General features: G+C 36.8%; 2 protein-coding genes across 2 annotated transcripts; both read right to left on the reverse strand.

Moving 5' to 3' along the window:
• Positions 1-2,045: 2,045 nt before the first annotated feature.
• On the reverse strand, positions 2,046-5,883 carry GUS3 (glucuronidase 3). The gene is made up of 9 exons (XM_089145493.1): positions 5,370-5,883; positions 4,661-4,697; positions 4,332-4,515; positions 4,043-4,191; positions 3,422-3,652; positions 3,142-3,331; positions 2,926-3,051; positions 2,489-2,588; positions 2,046-2,409 (listed from the first exon to the last, which is right to left on the reverse strand). Exons 1-9 carry the CDS (start codon positions 5,613-5,615, stop codon positions 2,086-2,088), a joined length of 1,587 nt encoding a protein of 528 aa, XP_089001619.1. The 5' UTR covers positions 5,616-5,883; the 3' UTR covers positions 2,046-2,085.
• Positions 5,884-9,362: 3,479 nt separating this feature from the next.
• On the reverse strand, positions 9,363-13,325 carry LOC149025270 (uncharacterized). The gene is made up of 4 exons (XM_089145495.1): positions 13,118-13,325; positions 12,826-12,982; positions 10,131-10,189; positions 9,363-10,049 (listed from the first exon to the last, which is right to left on the reverse strand). Exons 1-4 carry the CDS (start codon positions 13,129-13,131, stop codon positions 9,686-9,688), a joined length of 594 nt encoding a protein of 197 aa, XP_089001621.1. The 5' UTR covers positions 13,132-13,325; the 3' UTR covers positions 9,363-9,685.
• Between the last annotated feature and the right edge of the window lie 3,341 nt (positions 13,326-16,666).

Genomic DNA, 16,666 nt, shown 5'->3' on the forward strand with positions numbered 1-16,666 from the left:
TTATCAGGGGGAATATCAGGATCCAATATTACTTCTTCAGATATCCAATGCGGGTTTCCAAATTCTTCAAACTTTTTGTCCGCAATTTGCTCATCGCGGATGAAGTTATGAATAGCACAACAAGCAATGACTCATAGCATCTGTACATGTTACAATACGGTGGGCTCATTCTGCTGTAGAAACTGTTTGATTAAATACAAATTGTAAAGCAACAAAAGCACAAATTTACTGGCAAAACTGGTTATGGAAGCCGTGTGATACTTAAAATTCAGTCACACCTACCTCTTCTCTAATCTCTATAACCATTGATACAATGACTTCCTGGTCACCTTCAGCCTTTGTAAAACTTCAGGTCTTCTGGCCAAGGGTTCCAAGTCAATAGGCAGCTTCTCATTCATGTCTAGGTTGCAAGGGCCTCCAAGATCATTTATAGTAAATGGATTTCTTGGTCGTTCCAGGATGACATCTAAGCCCAGTTCATCTTGCAGAAGCTTGACCACTGCACTCTGCACCTCAAAAACATAGTTTTCTTGGTCTCTCTGCAATTTGAGATTGGATATGGTGTCACTGCCTACAAGAAACTACCTAACCCAACCCTTTAATGGATGATCTAAAGAGGACAGGTTTGGTTTTTGACAAAAATTTGCTTGTGATGGAAACAGAGTGACTAATATACAAGTAGTAGAAATTTTACATGTAAAGATTTATATGAAAACAACTGAAGACTTCTAGGACGTCCCCATCAAGGTTTCTAAGATGGGACAATAGGGTGAACTACCATTAAAGTCTTTTACTGGAATGAAACCATCTGGGATTGCTTCTCATATTGATGGGGGCTTAGGTTCCCCTTTTCCCAAGCAACAGAGGGGTTTCCACCAGTGACTGCAAACAAAAGTCACCTGTGAGAGACTAGATAAGATCCTCTTTCATGATCATCCAAGTTGCCTTGTCATTACATGCAAATTGAAAGGTCTATCTTCTTAAAGTTGACAGGAAGACGAAGAAATTCTTCTTTCTTTTTTTTTTTTTTTTTTAATTTTTTTAATTAGGGTTAGAGAAGATGTAGAGTTTTTTTTTTCTTTTCTTCTCTGTATTTTGATTAGTGAAGAAGATCGTATGATTAGGGTTAATTAGTTCCCTACTTGTAAGGATAATAATTTAATATAAAATGTAGATAAGTAATATAAAATATTAAAAAAAAATTTTAATTTTTAAATAAATAAAAAATGCTATGTTATCACTCAACTAAAGAAACTTAATGGAAAGAGACATTAGTAATTACAAATAAAGTTTAAGGTTGGATTAATAGTTTAAAAAATATGAAGAATAATATAGTAATTAAAGTATAATATAGAAGGCAACAATTTTCTCCTTTTTATTTTTATTTTATAGAAATCACTCCATGACTTAAGTGCTACAAAGGTAGAAGAAGACTAGACCTCCGAGTGTGAGGTATGAAGGGCCGCCCCCCCCCGGGGGGGAACCCGCCCCCCCGGGGGGTGTGTTTTTTGTTTTTTTTTCAAACCCCCCCCCCCCAAAGAAGAAAAGGAACTTGTCTACCAAGTCCAGTCTTTTATAACTTTTATTGGTTACATATTGGTTGCCCTAAAAAAAGGGGTACACATTGGTTTTTGATGGCAGGAAATTCAAAATCACATGCTTGATTGTTAAATACTTATATCCAATTCTACCCCAGAAAAATAAAATGTTAAATCCGACCATGGGTAGAGAATCTTAATTCATTTGAGGAACGAAGGCAGGTGGGGGAAGAGGAAACAAAGGAAAGATAAACTAGGCTACCAAGTTGTATATGTAATTACACTTCATCTTTACATAGGATGAGGTTGATGTAGTTTTGAGTCTTAACCCTGTTTTTTACCAAATCTGCACTTCGTCTTTACATTAATGAGATGGTATACAGAGTAACCTTCAAAAACAAATGAATCCTAAGTGGAGAAAATAAGATAAAAATAAACACTTAAAAATTACTTCTTTTCTTTCCTTTCTTAAAAAAAAAAAAAAAAAAAAAAAAAAAAAAACTAAACATAGAAAACCAAATGAACCACGTCGGTTCATTTGGTCCAGTTACTTACAAGCTGGAACAGCAATATTAGGAATATGAGCAAATACAATTGAGTAAGGGGCAACTGTTATTGGTCCTGATGAATTAACACTTAAAGGTAACAATTCAGGTATATCCCCTGCTGAATTTACAGTCAATATTTTCCCATTTAGAAGCATCGTTTGGCTTTGCAAGTCTCCATCCTTGGGTGTTAGGTGATACTCTTCCCTTGTGATTCCATTATGTTCTGGAGTCCAAGTGCTACTAAGGACAGCATCTTCGGTTGCAACACTAACATCGACTGTGGTGTTGCTGTCGAGGTTGATCAGTAGCAATGTGATTCCTTTCTGCAAGGTTGCATTCAAATCAATGATTCTGGAAAGAGGATATTAAGATGATTCATTTATGTAACTCAGTTAAACTTACAGATTGGTTTGCACAATGTGAATATGCCCTTATGTTCTTTGTTCCTATGAAGTTCGTCGCTAGGACAGTTTGCCCCATTAACCGGTGCCAAAGCAGAGCACTGCACAGTAACTACAACATCAATGAGCTGGTTCATTATGAGGTATTTTCTAACTGTCTGAGACTAGTCTTGTTTGATGAACTAAAAGGAGCAGTCTTCAAACTAGACAAAAATCCTTGTACAGGTAAGTCTTGTTTGATGAACTGAAAGGAGCAGTCTTCAAACTAGACAAAAAAAACTTGTACAGGTAAGTCTTTTCTATGGGTGAAGTATCTAATCTTGTGAAAGTAATAGTTTTCTGAGATCCTGAAAGACATTATTTCACTGAATTTGGTCATAAAAACTTGCTCCGACCACCAGCAGTAGTAAGCTAAGAATTTCATAGTTCAGGAATTACCTGTAGTAATCAGGATTTGGAGCAAAGCTGGTGGTGTTGAGTAAGCCATAGTTTCCTCCAATCAATGTTTGTCTGCAGTATGTTTTAGTATCATATGATGATGCCATGCCTAGCTGATCCAAGTACCTATTTTGGTGGTCAGAAACAAGTTAATCCTGGAAAGAAATATATCTAAAAAGGTGACAACTTTCAGAGTTTAATTCATAAGAAATTTACCAGAAACTAAACACAAAAGCATTGGTGACTAGGTTATGGCCACTGTTATATGCTCCTCCTGCTTCACCAACCCAAGCGGTTGCTGAACTTGCAGAATTTTTGAGCAAACCCTGGAGGCTGCTGAAGGTCTGTGCCTCACCATCAAGATATGATGAATCAAGGATCTTTCCAATTAGATGGTTATCAACACCTATACTCCAGAAAAGGAAATGTTTAAAGGTAACACAATTTTGAAGGCATGGATATTTAGTGAAATTTGTTAACATTCTGAGTGTGATACCTGGGCCAAGGTTATATATGTGATGTGTGACAACATCCAGAGATTTGGGTGTCTTATTTACTAGTTCTGTGAACCAGTTTACATCAAAGAATCCCCCTGGTGTTATGATTAATGGCTTTACACGAGAACCGCTGTAGATATCATTCACTATCTGTTTTAGAGAAATCACATCAGCCGCATACTGGTCGGCTGCAACGCGTGTACCAACCCCATTCCCACTCAATTCATTTCCTGAAATGTCAAGGGGATACTATTAGGATTTCAACAATATACTGAGTGAGGAGAAAATTATGAAACATGCAGACACTTTGAATGATGCTACTTGCTCTACATAACCAGGGCAGAGCAGGATTTTGTGCGTGGTGGTAGTAGTTGGGACAATAAACTCATAGGGAAACTTGTAAACTGATTCAAATCATGAGCAGTGTAACACAATGAGAGTCCAAAGGCTGATATTAAAAGTGCCTATATATCTAACTGTTTCATATGATCTGTTTTATTTGGAAAATTTCGATCTACAATATCAGACTCTCCATGAGGCAGAACCACAGCCTCTTCTAACTCAAAAAACAATCATCGTGATACTTAAAACATTTGAGCTGACAATATATGAATTCTTACCGAGCTCCCAACCACCAATGCTATATTTCTTCTTGACAGTATAGCGTATAAAGGATTCTGCATTTGAAGAATTCCAGGGTCCCACTGCAGAGCCATCAGATGCCATAGTTCTTCCATTGAGTGCATTTAATCCAAAGATAACCACAGCCCTGAATAAGGCAAACAATGAGAGAACTGTAGAAGAAAATAGACTTAGAACAACAAATGCTTCAGCCCAGTTCATATCATTGAATATTACAATGACTGCATTTTCAAAAATGAAGACAAATGATGAGAAATTAGTTTTTACCCAGCCTTCTTGAAGAAAGTGTTAAGTTCATCCCATCTAGACATTGGTAGACAGCCTTCAGAGAATCCAAACATCTCAGAGCTGTTCTTAACAAATTGGTGACAGGGTTCCTTTGTATGATTAGTCTTATATATAACCTTATCTTGCAGCGTTCCACCCAATCTGAGTTTCAAGGGCTTAAAAGCTGCAAAATTTTCCAGGCAGGGAATTATATCTTTGAAGTAGTAAAAGCAGAGAGCACAACCTGAAGAATTCAAGAGGACAAACAAGAAAAAAAAAAAAAAAGAAAGAAGAAGAAGAAGAAGAAGGAAAAGAAAGAGGTGCTGTACCTTTGACAGCATTTAATAAGATTTTGTTATTAAGATCCTGCAAGAGAAAAGAGAAGACAAAGCATAAACATACGAGTTTCATAAGTTAAACACGAATCAATTGTTTGCATGACTTCAAACCCAATGCATTTGTAATTTGAAATTATTCAAAGCAGAACACAATCCACCAAAGAGATCACAGGTCAGCACCACAGAAGCATGAAGTTACAATACCAATCCACAGAAATTGAAAATTTGTGTACCAGAAGAAGGGAGAGACGTGGGGTTGGTTAAAATGAAAATTGAATACCAGCGAAACAGAGGGACAAAACATCCTTGTGTTTTCTCTTATGTTTAAGATCCACTTTCTGTGATAGGAGAGAGAGAAACTTTTGTAGATACAGGAGTTCTCCAAAATTATTTATCTCCAAACTCAGAATCTAAAGTCACCAGAGCGTGATTCCTTTTTGCATCACTTCGTTCTCTGGGCTCAAAGAAACTGAAGAATTTATACAAACAAGGGATTGAGATCATTATGCAAGATGATGAAAAACACTATAGCAAGTACAGAAATTTGTTGATGGAATGAGATGCATTAGGAGAAAGAGGAAAAGAAAACACATGTTCAAGATCTCATTCTTCATAGATGAAATTACAACAGAAGTGAATCTAAACTAATGGGGGGGGAGAGAGAGAGAGAGAGAGAGAGAGAGAGAGAGAGTAAAGTAACCAGATTGAGCATGGAAGCAAGGCCCCAGCTACAGGTTCCATAGTCACATTTTTCAGGTGGCCACCAGTCCAGTGTAGCACAGATGAAATCTTCATCAGTCCTTCCAATGGCTGCGGTTCCATTTATCAAAATAGTTCCTTGAACAGTTCCGCCTCCAACTGACTTCTGAGAAAACGCAGTTTTGGAGTTCTGAAAGATGAAAATCACTGAAAAGACAAAACCCAGAAGATGAACTGAAGAGCCCATTTCGAGTTTCAAAAAATTAGCTTGAACTCAATCTGCCTGAACGACAAAGCATCAAAACAGGCCAAAGAATCACGACCACCCATTGGAGTATATCGATAGCGTTAAATAAGAAAGCAGACAACCCAGAGCTCAGCTGGGGACGCGGTGAGCCTCATTAAAGTTTTTACCATATTCAATCAAGAAACCATAAGAATCTGTATCGTCTCGAGGAGTGAAACAGTATTGATTTACACAGCACAGGTTTTTTTTTTGGGTAAGACACAGCACAGGTAATTCTTTACACAGCACGGGAATTATATAAATTCATTAAAATATATGGTACAATCATTTAATGTAAAATTAAAATCTTATTTCCGTTTTGTCAGAGGAAAGGTCATTTTCTTATGTTTCTTTTCAGTGTAAACTGTAAAGTGTATGGCTTAGTAATGGATTTGATAATTGGGTTTTCGTTTGATGGGACACTAATATTCCATTTTGGCTTTTCTTTTGAGTACAGAAAAAGACTTCCCCAGTCAGAGCAGATTTTTTCATTTGCATGACCCTGTTGTCTGAAAATGCCTGATATTCTAAGTCTTGTTTCTTTCACCTCTTACGCTACAATTTGAGGTTGGAAGTTGGAACTGGTAGCACCCACACCAGACACCACCAAATCCAACCCTTTAATGGGTAATCTAAAGAGGGCAGGTTTGGCTCTTTGGACAGAAACTTGGGCTTGACTTTGCACCAAACACCTTGTGATGGAGACAGAGTGGGCCAGTCACCTACTGGTGTCTTTTTTCTTATGCCAGAAGGAAAGGTTGATTTGTCACTCATATTTGGGCACTTGGAAGGGTTATTGGTCTTTGCATAACATTGAAATCTGAAATAAAATTAAAAACCCAAACTGTGATGGATCGGAATCATCTCATACTGAAGATGTAGTTAAGTATAGAATGGCTATTTGCTGTTCTATGATGATGAATCATCCTCCCTACTTCATGCAACAAATTTTCAAATTATCTGCAAATTCCAAGGGACTATAAATGAGTAGATGGACATCTACAGAAGTATATGCATGGAAATAAAAAAGATACATTGATTTTCCATTCAATTTTAGCATGCATTGATCAGCTCGCAAAGGATATTATCATATTACATAGAATTAGCCTATAAAATTCAATATATTGCTAATTGCTAAATATAGGGACAATTTGAAGAAAAAAAAGTGAATTTTTATTGTGAAAAATGTGACTAGAAACTTTCTTTCAATTAAGTGTGCATGATTAATGCCAAAATGCCTTTGTTTTGCCAACCAAATCATGTTACGGATGAGAGAATAATACATAAAAGTTCCATTTAATTAGTTAACAATTCCTTACAGTGGTTGACTTGCCCACTCTAAGGTGACCTACCATTGCTAATGATCAACCACTCCAATCTCATATTTTCACATGTTATCCTTTTTAAGTTCTTAGAATTGATATTTGTATGAACTAGGTTATTTGCAATTCAACTACATCATTGACATTTTATGTCTTGGAGTTAATAAACACCTTTATATTCTTCTTTGAAGAAACAAGACCGAAAAATATTTTTCCATGTGACTCTCCTCAGGTAATAATATACCCACTCATATCTTCTTTTTTTAAGAGATGATTGATCCACAAAACCTAATATGCATGACTTGCTTGGAGATGTACAAAACAATGATAAATTTGAAAATAAGGTTGTAAATCATTTTCAAATAATTTGAATAATTCTTCATCATAAGATTAGACTTATAATTCTTTTCATAGAAGAACACTACATGTACTAAAATACAACTTCGTCGAATAAGTTACTTTTTAGTTATGTTCGTATCATCAATAATCAAATAGATTCATTAGTTTTACACTTGTCTACGTGTGATTAGATCATGTCATGTCCCGGATTTGATCGATCATTTAGTCTTCTTCTTTCTACCATGAGTCATCTATGCATGCTTCTCACCATTTGACCTTTTGCTTGGGACAAAAGTACATCCAATTTACTCTTTAGTCATAAGAGATTATGGTAAATGAAGAGGAAACGTTCCCACCATATTAATATTTAAATTTTTGCTAAAACATTTAAGTGCTATTATTTTTTTCAGATAAGAGAATACTTAACTTGGCATGTAAAACTTTTATCGCAATGATAAGTCAATGATATTTGGACAATGGGTTCTTTAATTTTAATGGGATTGAAGAAACTGTTGCCAAATACAAGAACCAAATCACTCCACATTATCAAATAACATTTCGTTTTTCTTTTTTTTTTTAATCTATCTTTAATGATAATTGTCAACTTTAATAGTTTATCTCAGCTGAATGGTACATAATATGTACAAAATTTTCCATACTTATCATGACCCCTAGAGAATCCACTGATTTTCAAAAAAATGGTTGATGTCAACTTAAAAACAAAAATACAATATGCCACATTTAATCACAATTATGTATTGATGTGGATAATCTGATCAAATTTGGGCCACAATTAAGCCATCATGTGGCACTGAAAATCGAAATTTTCGAAATACTATGTAATCTCAGCAATAATGTCAACCGTACGCTTTTCTGGGTTTTTTACTTTTTAATTCCATTGCTTTTAAAGCAGGGGAAAGCAAATCAGAGCTAAATAAGTTCCTCCAAACAATTTCCGGAGCATCACATCAATATAGTAATGTTCAGTGGATCTGAAAATCAAACATTGACAAGTGGGGGATGCTGGATTCTCTTCCAGCTTTGCATTTGAATAATTAGGAGGCTTTCATCTCCAGGTTTGAGTTCGGTTTGTCGTTTTCTTCAAAGTTGATACCCTTAGAATAGATCCAAGACCCAAGACTCAACAGTTTTTGTTCTTATTTTGCTGGCATTTAAGATCAAAGCTCATATATGATAATCGACTTATTGATACGGAGAAATCTGGGTTCCTGGAAACTGTATGGTTTTCCCTCACCAGGGCTCACCACCAACTAAAAAACTGTGGACATTTAGGCACCATACTACACAGGAAATCATCAGGGAATCCAAAATTTCTATTTTGCATAAACCAATTTATCGGTGCTTACCACTCAATGTGATATCATGAACATCTTACACAACTTTGTTCATTCCCTGCTTTGATATGCTTTTTTTAATCAATAAACTGACGGATGCAATCATGCAATCGCTGGCACGGAGGAACGAGACGGGCTTAGTTCTTGGTTTGTTCAGATCAAGGTAGATATGGGAGAGTCCAGGGGTATCTACCGAGGATACCTTGATCTTCACCAGCAAACACAGCCTTTCTATTCACTTCTCCAGATAACGAAGTGGAATAACCTGTCCAGGTTCTTTCAAGAATTCAAGTCCTACTTTACAACATTGATATCGAGCCCCCCCATTCCTTGTCATTCTCAGTTTGACCACGACCAAACCACACTTAGTATTTGTTCCAAGTGGTCAAACTCCCACTTGTGAGTTGTTGAGCTTCTCTTTTCTTCCCTTGTTTACCATTCTCTTGCTTTGATAGTTTAATCAGTAACCCAAAGGGCCAACTCCTCCAGCCCGTTGTAGTTCACCTCCATCTATTTTTCAGAAAGAAGCAATCCTGGGCAAGAAGGAAGACAAGAATATTTGGATCATTATGATGGAGATGATTTTCTAAGACTGTTTCTTCAGATTAGCCGATGAAAAACCATCTTCTTTAGTAAATAGTCCAAGGGGCGTTTTGAGGATTAAGAGTAAGAGCGATCCCTCTTGGCTTTTCCCAAAGGCTTGGTTTGTACAGAGGTTATGCTGTCTGGTAAACCTCAAATTTACCCTACAAATCCAGAGAATGTAATAGTGACCAATAACGAGTAAAATAGGTAAGACATCCTCACATCCCATAATACTTAATACTATATAATGAGGAGGCAAATAAGTAAGATCATGGAAATAGTAACATGATAAATAGCCAAAAACAAGTTCATTCACAACAGGTTGGCAAATTTTCCTACCCTATGAAGATGGACAACACCGGAACCTCCCCCCACTACACCAATGATCATCCACTACGAGGACTAAAACAGAGGAAACTAGCCTTAAATCTCACTTTCTCTTCTTTGCAGGTGGTTGCTGAAAATCCTCTCCTTCGTCCTCCTCCTCATCCTCTTCTTCTACCTCCTCGTCATCTTCTTCTTCATCATCATCCTCCTCATCTTCCTCTTCATCATCATCATCCTCCTCATCACCTCCTCCGTCACCATTTGCCTGGGCATCATCTTCAGGGTCCCCACCATCATCATCATTATTAGGCTCATCACCTGAAACTTCATCTCCACCATCCTCCTCTTCATCAACACCTTCACCATTGTCATCGTCGTCGTCATCGTCGTCATCGTCCTCAGTATCACTAGCATCCTTGTTATCTGGGTCAGGATGTTTCATTCTGTGAAGCTCCTCCATTGGAAACCTGCAAAATTAAAACCTTCAGTGACACTATGGTAGTCCACAATGCAGAATACTGTCAAGACAATCAACTAGCTCCTTCTACCTCTTGTCTGTACTTGGAACATTCGGAGCCATAGACATATTGATCGAAATAGACCCTACCTGAAACAGGATTTTACAGTAGGTTAGAAAGATAAATTATAGCTCAAACAAATAGTTTCCAATTCATTATTAGGCATCACATGTGCAATACTGAACAATTATAATATATAACGTAGGGAATGCTCTTACGCAGTAATTAGAGGAGACATGTATGATAACTGAGGAACTGAAAGTAATTGCAGAGCAAACAGTAATATATTACAGCTTCTACCTTCTAGGAATGGGAAGTATGTGCAAAGCAACCAGTAACACATTACAGCTTCTAGCTTCTTGGAACCGGAAGTATGTGCAAAGCAAACAGTAATACATTACAGCTTCTAGCTTCTAGGATCCACCTGAAACTTCATGTAATGGGAGAGACAGAGGCATATTGTTATAGTTAAGGTGGCCAGCATGAGACCATCTGGCCTTCCCCAATTTGAACTGACCAATTCAGGCAATGTGAAGAAAGGAAAACACACTACACAACTTCATAGAACTACCTAACTACTATAAGATGGACACACAAAAAAATGGAATCAACTACCAACCAGTGTGAATTTTGAAAAATAGGCCACCCTTTCCTCCTGGGGAATGCTAGCCAACATGTGCATTACAAAGGTTTTGTAACTATCCCTACATGAGCCCATCCCTAAATTGGTATGAGGCCAGTAGCCATATTAAGCTTTCATTGGTTTAACACAACCCATTTAGAAAAGTGAATATTCGTATCACATTCTTTAAGTATAAAACACAAGGGAAAAAAAACAAAATAAAGAAGTCCATATCCACTTCAGAAACCTACCTGGCACCTCCTGAACAAGGCATCAAAATCATCTCATTGAAAACTTTATATCAGAGCAGAATCCATTACTTGTATACCCAACTTTTTTGTTAGCACCAGTATGGCCAAAACAAGGACCCTAGAAGCATGAGAGCTACATCCCAAAACAAGAATCATTGAAGCCAAATTAAGCATTTGTTGGTCTAATGCTACCCATTTACATAAGCAATGCATAAAAAACTTTTAACCGACTTTTTCACTGGCACCATGATAGCTACAAAAAAATTCAAGAAAGTTAACCACATCACCCGAGAACAATATCTCTTCAGTATAAGGAGCGCACATTATTGGGGGAAAAAAACAACAGGAAACTCAACACCAGATTTGGAAACAAGAAGATTGCATGTAAAACAGAATCAATTGATTCAGCAGCTTGCAATAATAGTATGTCATTAACTGCAACCAAGCTACCTCAAACCTATCTTAAAAAATGACATGTAATGGCAACATTAACATACAAGAATGCAACCATTTAGAAAGCAAAGTGATAAGGTTGGACCAGACATGAACTGTCAGGCGAATCGTAACCGGTCAGACTTGGCTTGAGACCGTTATGCAAAGGAGGTCAGTCCCGTAACAGGAGCTGGACCTAGACGAGCATCCCAACTAGTCAGGGTTGAATCCCAGACATACAGGGATTGATCAGAATGAAGCGCCACTTAACCTATTTGGTTGGGACTCTACCAGCATCACAGGCAGGGACACCCTTCATCCAATGACCAGGGATCAAGCACTCTTGATTAATCCAACAATTGAGGTAACACCCTAGCAGTTATATAAACCCAGTTCCCCAACCCCACAAGGTACGCATTATTAATCTTGCTTCTAGTATCAAGATTGTGTAGATACTCATTCACAGAGTCTTCCTTCAAGCTGTTAGCATTCCCTGACTTGATCATCGGAGACATTCCCCTGACCACCATTGGTCGGGCACCTCGTGTTGCAGGTTTTGCACTGATTGATTGCAGTGGTCAAGCTTTTGGAGCAACACAAAGAATGTAAGAATACTAACAGATGAAAACAGCATAATCAACGGATGCCACAGCAGAGTCCTAAAGAATAGAAAAATAACAATGGAGTAACTACAGGGGAAAAAGGATAATGTCTTGTCAGTTTGAATAACTGCTGTATCTCCAATTCCTGGAGAGAAGATCCGGTATAAGTGGCACCAGAGTAGAGAACAATCTTCTAGAAGAAGAGAGAAATAAAGAATCACTCCAAATCCAAGCAAATTCCATATTCCAACTCCACAAACCCAGAGAAAGGCAGAATAAAAGAGACCAGTGAAAGAAAATACAAGTGGTAAGACACCTAAAAGCTTAAAGTCCTTTATATATTTTACCACGAAAAAAAAAAAAGGTCCTTTGTATCTAAAACGAATCAGAGCACGAGCAAGAATAAAGTACAACCCAACATGTTGAAGTAAAAAAGGTACGACTTCGGCCATTATCCTATTTCAGAGTTCAATCATTCAAGCAGGCAAAAAACAAACAGCGGTTTCAAAGGAAACCCAAACAAAAATCAAATTCTATCTACGGGGGAGGGAAAAAAACCCTAGAAGGTTAAGAATGCAAAACTATTCCTTCCGGAGAGCATATTAACGAAATTTTCAGAAAAAGGCAAAAAGCACAAGATAAACTTAACCAACAGAGGACCCAAGTTCCGTCGAAGCAATACAACATAAATCGTATTGTGTCAAGAGATCTTGGGGAAAGGAGAGGAGACGAACCAAAGCAAATCACAGGGGAAAAAAATAGTATCTTTACCATAAACTAAAAACAAACGAGGTTTTACTTAATAGAGAAACTCATACCGCCAAGAAGAACCAGGCCAGAGATTTAACAGTAGCTAAAGCCGTCTCCACTACCACAGCTTCTAAAACAGAAGAGAACATCCTCTCCCAAACAACCAACTCCTGATAAGACCTCTCCACCTCCATTGCAGTAGAAACGAAGTACGTACCAGAGATACTGAAACAACCGAGAGAAAAATAGGCGACGAAAGAAGAAGAAGAAGAAATATGAGACAGGAGAACCTTACAGAAAAAGAAAAAAAAAGGAAAAATAAAGAGGAACTTTGACTAGGAAGAGAAGAAGAAGAGAAACCTTGGAGAGCCCATAACTAACAGAGAACAGAGGAGATACCGACAGAGGAGTTGCAGACTATTTTACACGACAGTGGCAAAACGAACACTTAGGCCGAAGTCGAAACGGGTGAAACTCGGGTTTAGGGCTCTTTGGATGGACTCGGGTAAACGTGGCGACACAGACACAGAGAGACACAGAGAGACACAGAAAAAAGAGGGTTAGGGTTTTGGTGTTCGACGATTTGACTCTGTAGGGTTTATTTGGCGGACCTTTTATTGACAGATCTCCTCCTGATTATTCTTTTTTGGTAAATCTTATTTTAAGATTTCACAGCTTTTTATTTTTTTGGTATAAAGATATCACAGCTCATGATAGGATTTAGGGTTTTTGGAGGCTTGTGAGTTGTGAATCTCATTAATTGCGCTTTGACCCTATTTAATTAAATACTTTTTGGGGCCAAAATCATATTTAATTAATAAAATAATAACTTTTTCCCTCTCATACAGCCATACTATAATTTAGTTCCTACATTATCACTTATACTTCTTGAAATCACTAGTCTGGCCTTTGACTTTAGGTGTATTATTGTTGTTCGTTACCTTAAACTCTGTTAATTAAGGGATAATATGATCATTTTTATTTAAACTCTGTTAATTAAGGGAGAAATTAATACTAATTTGATAGTTCCTTATTTTAAAAAAATGTTTATATTTACTTTCAATTTTGTGTTATTTTTTAGTTTTTGTTATTTGCTTTTCAATTTGATATTATCAATTTTAAGAAGTTTCCTACTTCAATTTTAAGAAATTCTTTTTTGCTAAAAAAAAACTTTGATAGTATTTTTTTTGAAATTCAAAATAATAAGAATACAACTTTAAAATTAGTACTTGATATGATTTTTTTTTTAATGAGGATAGTATTATGTTTTGACTTTTTAATTTTATAATGACAAAATGGACATTAAAGATGCAAGTGTAACGAACTTTTTTTTTTTTGGTAAAGACTGTAACGAGCTCTTAGCATTGTTAAAACTGAGGGGACCAACAATAATTTCATACTAATAGAGTCCTTTTAGTAACTAAGCTATAGTACAAGGGGACAACAGTAATTATCCCTTACTTAATCTCCCTATAATTTTTTTTTCTCTCTTACGCAAGGCCTCCATTGTTAGTAATCACGAGATCCTCTACACTAGGCTTGCCTTTCTAGTCTTTACCAATGCTTCCATACTTATATGAAGTAGTGAGATTCATACTTATAGAGTGTATTTATATATCAAATAAAGCAGTCTGAATCTCAAACTCATGTAAATGTAAAGTAATAGATATAAGGGCAGGAGTCGAGAGGATCTCCATTATAAAAAATTAGAGGGTTTCAACTGAACGGGTAAGAATGACGATTACCTGACATGACTTTTAAGACTCGTTTGAGACTCAGAGGATTTCAAATTGTTGGTTCAGTTTCATTTTGACTATCATTAAGGCTCTTAATAATCTGCCTAACACATGTGATTGGCTGCACATGAATTAGTCTTTGAGATTGTCTCAGGTTGCACATAGATTAGTCTTTTGAGATTTTTTAACTTTATTTAGGTTTGAATATGTTCATTTCAGTTTTGTAAACAGGTCTTCAAACACATTTGAGTAATTTTTTTTTTAAGTGGCAGATTCTTTTAGATTATATTAGTCAAGAGTATTTGGAATCACCACCAGCTTTCATTTTACAACAGTCTTCTGTTTTCCCAGGTTTATCTCCATGGATGCCTTTATATAAATCTTGTGTTTGGGCATAGAAATACAAAAGGTGGCAGCTTGTTTTCCTTTACATATAATTGTTTTAATTTCTCTGACCAAACTCTAGACTCTAGAGCATAGTTTCACAGCCTTAGTATTCGACAAGAAAGGTATATTTTCGGTTAAGTCGGCTTACCAAGAATTCGGAGTCTTTAGAAGCCCAACCATCATCATCAAGCCGCAAGTGCACAACAACAGCAAAGAAGACATGAAAGGTAACATAGTTTGCATATACTCTTCAAAAATTTAGGTCATTTCTACATAAAGCTTGTGCTGATGGAGTGGCTTCTGGAGCAGCATGTTCAAGTAGAAAGTTCAACCTAGATCCTTAGTTGTCATAGGTGTGGTAAGGAGACGGAATCCATCGATCACATAATTATGAGATGCCCATTTGCAGGAGCAACATGGTTTAATTGTGATTTATCTCTTAGAGTGCTTAAAGATGAAAATGGTTCCTTTGCAGAATGGATGTTTAACAACTCGGGGGGGACAAATGTACTTTATAGCCCGGTATCTTTGGAAAGCTAAAAATGAAGGCATGATTAATAACAACAAATGGAGCCCAAATGATGTGATTACCTCTGCCCAAAAAACCTTCAAAGAATTTGATGAGGCAAATAGAGCAATGGACTTGAGGGCAAGGTAAGGAGATGCTCTCAGCCGTGGGTGAAGATTAACGTGAATGTTTCATTGGATATGAAAGGCAATTTAGTTATTGGATTTGTAATTAGAGACTCCAATAGGATTTTATTAGGCTCAGTGTCTCATAAAGTGAGGGTTGGAGACAGTGGAAGAGGGTCTCGCGATCTAGACAACTTTAATGGAAGGGATAAAAAAGGATCTACAATTTTTCGTTGTCAAGTCTGATTGTAAAGTTGTTGTGGACCCCCTAAATAGCAAGTTTAATACCTCTGCCCAACTAGGGGTTGTTCCGAAGAATATTAGGAAGCTTTCTCCACCTGGTTTGTTATTTTTTTTAGTTTATTTTTAGTGAGGCAAATTCTGTGGCAAATCCCCTACCCCGTGAGGCTCGGTCTATTGAAGGTGCGACTATCTAGTCATTATCTACTACTTGGCTTCAAGAAGCCTACGCTTGTGAGGCCTTGTGCCCTTTCGTTCAATAAATGGGTCTTCCCCCCAAAACAATAAATAAAAATTAAAAAAATAATAAATAAATAAATAATAAATAAATTATCATACAATAATGACTTGTTTTAGTTGAAAACTCTCACAAGCTTACAACTCAATTGCATGATTGCTTTGTGGTCTCTAGCAAATGATTTAAGGACCGGTCAAGATATTTACTTGTGTCCTCCATGGTGGAAAACTTTCTAAGATCTAAATATTTCTATAGGAACATTCTAGAGACTAGACACTTTACAAGACTTAAAACTCTTTTTACTTCTCCCCTCATATAGGACCTTCTAGAATGTAAACTAAGCTTGGCCCATTAGTAACTTTAAATTTGGCCATGTGTGACCCTCCCAAACTATACCCATGTGCCCATGATGTAACTTGCTGTGTTGCTTCTAAAACTATATCTCTCTCCTCCTAAAACAGGGGGAAAACTGTCAGGAGAAATAGCCTAAACCAAGATGCTAGCATACATTACACTATCATATCATAGGTTCTTGATGCATCTAAGGACAGACCCAAGATTCAATATTGGAGGCTAAGAATGAAAGTCTAGATTGGAAAAGCATCAATTCTTTTTCGCAACACATGTTGTGTGGGTCCTAATAAGAACCATTGGGGGTCCCACCTATAAATTATT

This window comes from Hakea prostrata, chromosome 2 (assembly GCF_041222555.1).
Source record: "Hakea prostrata isolate BN-2017 chromosome 2, UWA_Hpros_2, whole genome shotgun sequence".
NCBI lineage: Eukaryota > Viridiplantae > Streptophyta > Magnoliopsida > Proteales > Proteaceae > Hakea > Hakea prostrata.

Excerpts from the sequence above, each read along its gene's own strand:
- GUS3 (XM_089145493.1), bottom strand. The coding sequence starts at position 5,615 with ATGGGCTCTTCAGTTCATCTTCTGGGTTTTGTCTTTTCAGTGATTTTC. Across the intron at positions 3,653-4,042 it reads CATTGGTGGTTGGGAGCTCG|GAAATGAATTGAGTGGGAAT; the intron begins GTAAGAATTCAT and ends TTGACATTTCAG. Across the intron at positions 2,410-2,488 it reads CACATTGTGCAAACCAATCT|AAAGGAATCACATTGCTACT; the intron begins GTAAGTTTAACT and ends GCAACCTTGCAG.
- LOC149025270 (XM_089145495.1), bottom strand. Across the intron at positions 10,190-12,825 it reads TGGCCTGGTTCTTCTTGGCG|GTAGGGTCTATTTCGATCAA; the intron begins GTATGAGTTTCT and ends ATCCTGTTTCAG. Across the intron at positions 10,050-10,130 it reads GTTCCAAGTACAGACAAGAG|GTTTCCAATGGAGGAGCTTC; the intron begins GTAGAAGGAGCT and ends TTAATTTTGCAG.